General features: G+C 43.5%; 1 protein-coding gene across 1 annotated transcript in view; it reads right to left on the reverse strand.

Annotated features, from left to right (window-relative positions):
* Positions 1–10,068, reverse strand: part of XPNPEP3 (X-prolyl aminopeptidase 3) — an 84,927-nt gene that overhangs the window by 3,443 nt on the left and 71,416 nt on the right. The window contains exons 8-9 of the mRNA XM_008058130.2: positions 3,177–3,357; positions 1,041–1,161 (exon numbers count right to left, since the gene is read on the reverse strand). Coding sequence (XP_008056321.1) covers positions 1,041–1,161; positions 3,177–3,357 — 302 coding nt within the window. The remainder of the gene's footprint in view (positions 1–1,040; positions 1,162–3,176; positions 3,358–10,068) is intronic.

Consider the following 10,068-nt stretch of genomic DNA (forward strand, 5'->3'; position numbering starts at 1 on the left):
TGAGCCCGCGGGTTCGAGACCTGCCTGGGCAACTTGGTGAGACCTTATCTCTACAATAAAAAAAAAAAAATTAGCCGGGCGTGGTAGCCCGTGCCTGTAGTTCCAGCCACTTGGAAGGCTGAGGTGGAAGGATCACCGGAGCCCAGTAGGTTAAGGCTGCGGTGGCCGAGTGTGTGCCACTGCACTCCAGTCTGGGCAACAGAGCGAGACTCCAACTCAAAAAAAAATGAAAAAGAAAGAAATAGAAAATAGAAAATAAAAAAACCCTCATACTATCAACCTTCATGCTCCATTGTGGCCACCACTTCTCTTCAGAATTCTACCCAACAATCAGAATCATTCAAGTCAGGTAACTTCCTCAATTGTTGGCTTTCTCTGAAGCTTATGAAGAAGGAGAATTTCAGATAATAAGGAGTGTGGCAGTGCTGGGTAGTTCAATGCAGCTTGCAGAGGTGTTGCAACTGAGAGTAAGGCATGTCTCTGCACACAAGCACTGCTGACTTTGGAAGCTTGAGCAGCCCACCACTACTACATAGCAGACAAGTACAAATTGGCCCTGGCAAAAGCAGAATTAAAAAACTATCCATTTCATGGCCAGGCATGGTGGCTCATGCCTATAAATTCTAGTACTTTGGGAGGCCAAGGTGAGAGTATTGCCTGAGCCCATGGGTTTGAGACGAGCCTGGGCAACTGGCAAGACTTCGTCTCTACAATAAAGCAAAAAATAAGCCGGGCGAGGTGGCGCATGCCTGTAGTTCCAGCTACTTGGAAGGCAGAGGCAGAAGGATTGCCTGAGTCCAGAAGGTCGAGGCTGTGGTGGCTTTGAGCATGCCACTGCACTCCAGCCTGGGCGACAGAGTGAGACTCCAACTCAAAAACAACAACAACAAAAAAGAAAGTTAGAGGTAAACCTAAAATAAAGTTATCTTCTACATTGGCAAGTTTTGTTTTTTTCCCTGTCTCTTCTCATTTAATTATATTGGTTAGGGCAAAAATAAACAATGTTTACCTCACACTATTATTACAACAACTCTCGTTACCTGGCTCAATTGTGATTACCATCCCAGGCTGTAGAGGGATGGAACGGGGCATGTCTGGAGTGTCATGGACATCCATCCCAAGGTAATGGCCAACATGATGAGGGCAGTATTTTCGAGCAGCCTGGAAAAGATAATTACCTTAGTATTATTAGAGCAATGACCCCTTAAGAAGAAAGTTGGGTAAGGATAAATCAGTGAGATATGTATCGATACCTCCCCTGTGGTTCTTCCAATTGGGTATACCCTCTCCTTGGGTATACTTGAAAAACTGCTACCTCTTGCATATCATTCTGCCAATGGCATCCTAACTAATCTACATTTCCATTCCCATTATTTAATATACATGTATGCTGATTTGGGTAATCTCAGTAATGACTGTGGAAAAATGAAAATCTCCTTTCTCAGGGAAGGGAAAATGACTTTTAGAATTGCTCTTTTTACTCTCCGGAAACTTAGAATAGTTCACATATCACTCTCAGGAAGCCTACTCTCAAACTCTAATATCTCACAGCAATTTGTGTAGTAGGCATAATTATTGGGCATTTATCAGTTTGGATATTTCTATCAGTTAAAGATTTGTTGGCCTGGCTAGGCATGGTAGCTCACACCTGTAATCTGACCACTTCGGGAGGCTGATGTGGGAGGACTGCTTGAGTTCAGGAGTTTGAGACCAGCCTGGGCAATATAGTAAGTCCTTGTCTCTACAAAAAATAAAAAAAATTAATTGGGTGTGGTAGCATGTGCCTGTAGTCCCAGCTACTTGGGAGGTTGAGGTGGGAGGATTGCCTGAACCTAGGTTGAGGCTGTGGTGAACTGTGATCGTGTGACTGCACTCTAGCCTGGGTGAAAGAATAAGACACTGACTCAAGGAAAAAAAAGGAAAGAGATTTGTTGCCTGAGCAAGAGGGAGTTTAGAGCTTCTTAGTTTCTCTTTTTATTGATAACAGAGTGCTGGTAGCTTAAACCTGAAGGTGGGAAATGCCTAATGGTCTGTCTACTTTGTTTTTTACTGAACACCATTACATTTTGGATACAGAAAAAATTTACTAAAGATGTGTCCCTTGGGAATATGACTAAAGTCTCAACAGTGTCACTGAAGCAACAAATACCCTTCCTTGGCCAGGTGTGGTGGCTCATGCCTGTAATCCTGGCACTTTGGGAGGCTAAGGCAAGAGGACTGCTTAAGCTCATGAGTTTCAGACCAGCCAGGACAACATAGCCAGATTTCATCTCCACAAAAAAATTTTTTAAAGTTAGCCAGGTGTGGTGGTGCACGCTTGTGGTCTCAGCTGTTTGGGAGACTGAGGTGGAAGGACTGCCTGAGTCCAGGAAGTTGAGGTGTTACCACTGTACTGTTATGTAACATGCAACGAACAGAATGTACAGCCTGGGTGACAGAGTGAGACTCCAACTTAAAAAAAAAAAAGATGTACTTACGATTCATACTCAATTGAGACCAGCAGTAAACAAAAATAAATAAAAAGAACAAAAAAAATTTATAAAAAATATCCTCCCTTTTGAGCTCCTAAATTACCACAAAACAAAAGAATTAAGACAACCTCGCCAGGTGCGGTGGCTCACACTGGTAACCCCTAGCACTTTGGGAAGTAGAGGTGAGAGAATTGCCTGAGCTCAGGGGTTCGAGTCCAGCCTAAGCAACATGGAGAGACCTTGGCTCTACAATAAAAAAAAAAAAAAAAGAAGTCGTACATCGTGGCGCATGCCTGTAGTTCCAGCTACTTGGAAGGTTGAGGTAGAAGGATCGCCTGAGCCCAGCAGGTTGAGGCTGCAGTGGCCGTTGAGTGTGCCACTGCACTCCAGCCTGGGTGACAGAGTGAGATTCTGACTCAAAACCTGCCCCCCCGAAACAGAGTTAACCGCTTCTTATTTTTTGTCTCCTTTTCCACCCTGATTTGATTTTATATTTTCTGAATATTGAGCTAGTTATGCAACATGCAACGGACAGAATGTGCTGCCATCTTCTGGAATAAATAAGTACTGATTTCCTTTGTTTTACCACATTAATGTGAAATCCCATTTACAGATCATTTCTAAATCTAATTAGCTTTATCTAGGGTAAAAACATGACAGTATGTTAGATGTTCTTGAGAACTGAGGCCAACAGAAGTGAAGTACCTTGAAGGCATTATTTTCCTTAATGTTCTTCATGATACCCAACTCTTTAAGCTTCTGGCCCACCAGTGTCAGCATCATACTGTAGATGTTCTCCAAGCTTGTCCCAGGGGAACAGAGGGTCAGACAATCTCTCTGGATCTCTAGAACAGCTTCATAGAGTTCTGCCTGAGGTGCAGTGAACCTGGGAAGAAGAAAACCAAAGAACCTGAATTTAGAATAATCTGATATTGCAAGTAGTTTGCTTCTAAGTTTGATGAGAAAAACTCCAAGATGATGATGATGTAGCATTGTTGATGGTTAATAAGTACCAATATATCAGTACTGATGGGGCCTTAATCATGCCCTGGATGCTCAATAGGAAGAGCAACAATTCTTCAAGCTGGAGCAGCAACAGTCTCTCCTTCAAATGGTCAGGTAAGGCTAGAAGATATACCCAGTCATGAATGCAGTCAGAGGATCAGACCAAGCTCTGCCTGGTCTAATTCCTTACAGTACAGACTACCATTAAAAAAAAAAGAAAAGAAAAAAGAAAAAGAGGAAGGAAAGCCTAGGGATCCACTTCTGATACATGAAGCGGGTACCATGGGATAAAAACTAGTCAATACCTTTGTATTAGTAACTTACTAGTATTCAAATGTCCTTAGAATAACAATTTACTTAGCAAGTATCAGGAAAAATGAGAAAAAAGTGAGCTGGGATAACATATGATATGTATTCTCATATGTTATTGATAGGTGTGTAAATTAATATAGCCATTTAAATCATATTATTTGAACTTATAAATATGCTCTAAGAATCCATACTAAGAAAATAGTTGAAATTTTTTTTTTTTTGGCGTCAGAGTCTCACTCTGTTACCCAGGCTGGAATGCAGTGGCACACTGCTCACGGCCACCGCGGCCTTGACCTGCTGGGCTCAGGCAATCCTTCCACTTCAGTCTTCCAAGTAGCTGTAACTACAGGTGTGTACCACCACACCTGGCTGATTTTTTAATTTGTTGTAGAGATGAGGTCTCACCATGTTGCCCAGGCTGGTCTCAAACCCATGGGCTCAGGCAATCCTCGTGCCTTCACTTCCCAAAGTGCTGGAATTACAGGCATGAGCCATCATGCCTGGCAATAGCTGAAATTCAAAAAATGTGAAAGTACAAAAATGTTCATTGTATTTTTTTTTTTTTTTGAGTTGGAGTCTCACACTTTGTCGCCCAGACTGGAATACAGTGGCATGCTCCCAGCCACCGCAGCCTCGACCTGCTGGGCTCCGGCGATCCTTCTGCCTCAGCCTTCCAAGTAGCTGAAACTATAGGTGTGTGCTACCATGCTCGGCTAATTTTTTGATTTATTGTAGAGACAAGGTCTCGCCAAGTTGCCCAGGTGGGTCTCGAACCCGTGGACTCAGGCAATCCACTCACCTCAGCCTCCCAAAGCACAGGATTACAGGTTGAGCCACCGAGCCCGGCTGTATTTTTTATAATTGTAAAATATTAGACAAACTCTAAATGTCCCCAAATAGAATGGTTAAATTTAACACTATAGCTCAAAGCAAAACAAAATAAAAACAATGTAATAATATAACTAACAACTATGTACCTATCTCCTAGGTTCAACCATTATTAACACTGATGCTTGTATTACCTGTAAATGTACCCATACCCCATCCCACCACTGCATTACTAATTATATTTAAGCTATTTTTTTTTTTCTGAGTTAAGAGTCTCACCCTGTTGTTGAGGCTGGAGTGCAGTGACACACTCATGGCTACTGCCACCTTGACATGCTGGGCTCTGGTTACCCTTCCGCTTCAGCCTTCCAAGTAGCTGGAACTACAGGCATATGCTACCATGCCTGGATAATTTTTTTTTTTTGAGTTGGAGTCTCACTCCTTCACCCAGGCTGGAGTGCAGTGGCACGCATGCTCACAGTCACCGCAGTGTCGACTTACTGGGCTCTGGCGATCCTTCTCCCTCAGTCTTCTGAATAGCCGGAACAACAGACGCGCACTACCATGCCTTGCTAATTTTTAATTTTATTGTAGAGACGAGGTCTCACCAAGTTGCCCATGCTGGTCTCAAACCTGCAGGCTCAGGCAATCCACTCACTTTGGCCTCCCAAAGTCCTCGGATTACAGGCTGAGCCACCAAGCGCGGTCACTTTATTTTTATTTATTGTAGAGACAAGGTCTCGCCAAGTTGCCCAGGCTGGTCTCGAACCTCTGGGCTCAGGCAGGCCTTTCACCTCTGCCTTGCAAAGTGCTGGGATTACAGGCGAGAGCCACCACGCCTGGTTAAATTCTTTTTTTTTTTTTTTAAAGCAGGATTTATAGAGAGGACAGAAAAGCTCCCAGAGTAGAAGGGGTCCAGAGGGGTTTGCCCTAAGTGTAAATTTATATACACTAAGATGTATACATCTGTGCTATACAACTCTGACAAATGAGTGTACCAATCCTGATGAAGATGGGAAAACGAATTCCTAAATTCTGCTGAGTCTTCTTTGCCAGTAGAAGTAGGCTTTCCATCCCTGTTTGGGAAGTTTGACCCTGTTTTGCCTGACAACCTATAGGTAACTCCCCTGAGGTAGTTGTCTCGGTTTCTTCTAGACTTGTAACTAGATTCAAGGCCCAGCAGGCTCCATAATGTTAGCTACAAAGTGTGATCCATGAGGAGGTGCACTACACTCCAAAAAGAAGTGTGTGATTTTTTCCAATTTACATAGACAAAAATTTGGGAATATGTGGGAATAGATATTTACAATGTGGGTTAACGGCAGAAGGAGCATAAAGTTGAATCAGGCTGGATTTAATTAGTGATATGGGTCCACTAAGCAGAGATTCTCGATTCAGTGTTGTAGCTCAAGGTGCCTAAAAGCTCTGATGGTTTGGTTGGTTGGTTGGCTGAAACATGGACCAAAAGGTAGCCCACAGTAACCCAAATGCCAGACTGCTTTGGTATACTGGAGAAGGAATTCCGCCTCAAGACTGTAATATAAATACTGTCTAAGTTTCCAGTCTACTCTATAGATTTTGGACTCAAGACTTGTAACATCAACCCCTGTTTGAGTTTCCATCCTGGCCCATAAAATTCAAACATGAAAGCCCCCAACAACTGCAAGAGCCAATTCCTTAAATTCTCTGTTGGTCTTTCCGTCCTTCCTATCTATCTATCTACCTACCTACCTACCTACCCAGTCATCATCTGTCAATGTGTTTTTACACACACACACACACACACACACACACACACACACACACACACACGTATGTGTAATCACATATGCATGCATATACACACACATATATTCTTTTTTTTTTCCCTTGGAGTCTCACTCTGTTGCCAGGCTGGAGTGCAGTGGCATGCTCACAACCACTACAGCATTGATCTGCTGGGCTCAGGCGATCCTTCCAACTCAGCCTTCCAAGTAGCTGGAACCACAGGTGCACACCACCACACCTGACTAATTTTTTGATTTATTGTAGGCAAGAGGTCTTGCCAAGTTGCCCAAGTTGGTCTTGAACCCCTGGGCTCAAACAATCCTCTCACCTCTAACTTCTAAAGTGTTGGGATTACAGCCATGAGCCACTGCACCAGACTCACATGCATATTCTATTGGTTTCTCTGGAGAATCCTGACTGATATAGATTCATATCTCTATCATTATATAGAACTTTTATATCTCCCTAGCATTTCCTTATGACCAATGTACTTTTAATCAATACCCTTTTTTTTTGGAGTTGGAGTCTCACTCTGTCGCCCAGGCTGGAGTGCAGTGGCACGCTCATGGTCACTGCAGCCTCGACCTACTGGGCTCAGGTGATCCTTCCACCTCAGCCTTCCAAATATCTGGAACTACAGGCATGCACTACCACACCTGGTTTATTTTTTAATTTATTGTAGAGATGAGGTTTCACCAAGTTGCCCAGGTTGGTCTCAAATCCCTAAACTCAGGCAATCCTCTCACTTGGCCTCCCAAGGTGCTAGGGTTACAGGCTTGAGCCACCACGCCCGGCCTTATAATAATTTTTAAATATGGTGTGAGATAGGGGTTGAAAAAATTTTTCCTTTCCCTAAAGACTTTGACATCCTTGTCTGAAATCAAGCAACTACATAAGTAGAGTCTATTTCTGGATTTTCTATTCCATTCCATTTACTTACTCTGCGGATACCACCCACACTGTCTTAATTACTGTAGTTTTATAGTAAATCGTTTTTTAAAAAAATATTTGTGTCTTTTTTTTTTTTTGAGTTGGAGTTTCATGCTGTCACCCACGCTAGAGTACAGTGGCAGACTCATAGCTATCACAGCCTTGACCTGCTGGGCTCAGTTGATCCTTGCGCCTCAGTCTTCCAAATAGTTGGAACTAAAGGCACACACCAGCATGTCTGGCTAATTTTTTGATTTATTGTAGAGATGAGGTCTCACCAAGGTTCCCAGACTGGTCTCAAACCCATGCACTCAGACAATCCTCTCACCTAGGCCTCCCAAAGTGCTGGGATTATAGGTGTGAGCCACTGTGCCCGGCCCATTTGTGTCATTCTATTTTAGAGTCAAGGGTCTCACTCTGTCATCCAGGTTGGAGGGCAGTGGCATGATCACAGATCACCGCAGGCTCTATCTTCTGGGTTTAGGTGATCTTCCCTCCTCAGCCTCCTGAGTAGTTAGCTGGGATTACAGGTGCAAGCCACCATGCCTGGCTAATTTTTGATTTTTGTAGAGATGAGGACTTGCTATGTTTCCCAGGCTGGTCTTCAACTCCTAGGCTCAAGTAATCCTCTCATCTCAGCTTCCCAAAGTGGGGGGATTATAGAAGTGAGTCACCGTGCTCAGTTGTTCGACAGTAAATCTTGAAGGTAGTTTAAATTATTCAGTTTTGTTCTTTTCTCCAAGATTGTTTTTTGAGGTTCCTTTAGGTCCTTTGCATTTCTATATAAATTTTAGTATCAGCTTGTCAATTTTCACACACAAAAATGTATGCAGGATCATGATGGGAATCATGTTGAGTCTGAAGATTAATTTGGGGAAAAACATCCTGACATTTAATTTTCCAACTCATGAGTAATTGTTTCATATTTTTCATTTTTGACATTTTGGAGATTTGTTCCTAAGTGTTTAATATTTTTTGATACTACATGTGCAATTCTAAAAGATTTCATATTCGAATTTGTTTGTTGCTAGTGTATAGAAATTCAGATTGATATTTCTTTTTTTTTTGAGTCGGAGTCTCACTCTGTTGCCCAGACTGGAGTGTAGCTGCTCCTGGCCACCACAGCCTCGACCTGCTGGGCTCCGGCAATCCTTCCGCCTCAGCCTTCCAAGTAGCTGGAACTACAGGCGCACACTACCACGCCCAGCTAAGTTTTTGATTTATTGTAGAGATGAGGTCTCACCAAGCTGCCCAGGCGTGTCTCGAACCTGCAGGCTCAGGTAATCCATTCACCTCAGCTTCCCAAGGCACAGGATTACAGGCTGAGCCACCGAGCTCAGCTCAGATTGATATTTCTACATTGGTCTCGTGTCCTGATACTTTGCTAAATTCAGCTCCTTTTTGTAGATTTCTCAGGATTTTATTTTATTTATTTATTTTGAGTATGAGTCTCACTCTGCCCTCCAGGCTGGAGGGCAGTGGCATGCTCCCGGCCACTGCAGCCTCCACCTGCTGGGCTCAGGCGATCCTTCTGCCTCCGTCTTCCAAGCAGCTGGGACTACAGGCATGTGCCACCACACTCAGTTAATTTTTTGATTTATTATAGAGATGAGGTATCACCAAGTTGCCTTGACCTTGATTCGCTGATTTCGAACCCGTAGGCTCAGGCAATCCTCTCACCTTGGCCTCCCAAAATGGAAGGACTATAGGCCTGAGTCACCAAGCCCAGCCCAATTTCTCGGATTTTATATGAAAACAATCATGTTATCTTTCCCTCCCTGCATTCCAATCTCTATGCCTTTTATTTCTTTTGCTTGTCTTATTGTTCAGGCTTGGAACTCCAGTACATAGATAAACAAAGATGGGGATAGTAGCCATTTTTGTTTTGTTTCTGATCTTAAGGGTAAAGTGTTCAGTGTTTTGCCATCAGTGTAACATGAGCTGTAACTTTTCAAAGCTGGTCTTTATTAGATTAAGGAAACTCTACTCCAACTTTGCTAAGAATCTTTTTTTTTGAGTTGGAGTCTCACTCCGTCATCCAGGCTGGAGTGCAGTGGCACACTCACGGCCACCTCAGCGTTGACCTGCTGGGCTTAGGCGATCCTTCCGCCTCAGACTTCCAAGTAGCCGGAACTACAGGTGTGTGCTACCACACCAGGTTAATTTTTTACTTATTGTAGAGATGAGGTCTTACCAAGTTGCCTGGACTGGTCTCGGACCTGTGGGTTCAGGTACTCCACTCACCTCAGCTTCCCAAAGTGCTGGGATTCAGGCTGAGCCACTGAGTCCAGCCCTTTTTTTTTTTTTTTAAATCATGAATGGAGGCCAGGCTTGGTGGCTCAAGCCTGTAATTCCATCACTTTGGGAGGCCGAGGCAAGAGGATTGCCTGAGACCAGGGGCGGAGACCAGTCTGGACAACTTGGGGAGACCTCATCTCTACAATAAATCAAAAAAATTAGCGAGCATGGTAGCTTGTGCCTGTAGTTCCAGCTACTTAGAAGGCAGAGGCGGAAGGATTGCCTGAGCCCAGCAGGTGGAGGCTGCAGTGGCCGTGAGCATGCCAGTGTACTCCAGCCGGGGCAACAGAGTGAGACTCCAGTCCTCTCCCCACAAAAAATAATCAAGAATGGGTGCTAAATTTTGTCAAATGCTTTTTTTGTGATCATTTCATTTTCCGCTTTATTCTGATGAAGTATTACAATGACTTTTTTTTTTTTTTTTTTGAGTTGGAGTCTCACTCTGTCACCCAGACTG

This window comes from Carlito syrichta, unplaced genomic scaffold, assembly GCF_000164805.1.
Source record: "Carlito syrichta isolate Samal-C Ts95f unplaced genomic scaffold, Tarsius_syrichta-2.0.1 Scaffold303220, whole genome shotgun sequence".
Classification (NCBI taxonomy): domain Eukaryota; kingdom Metazoa; phylum Chordata; class Mammalia; order Primates; family Tarsiidae; genus Carlito; species Carlito syrichta.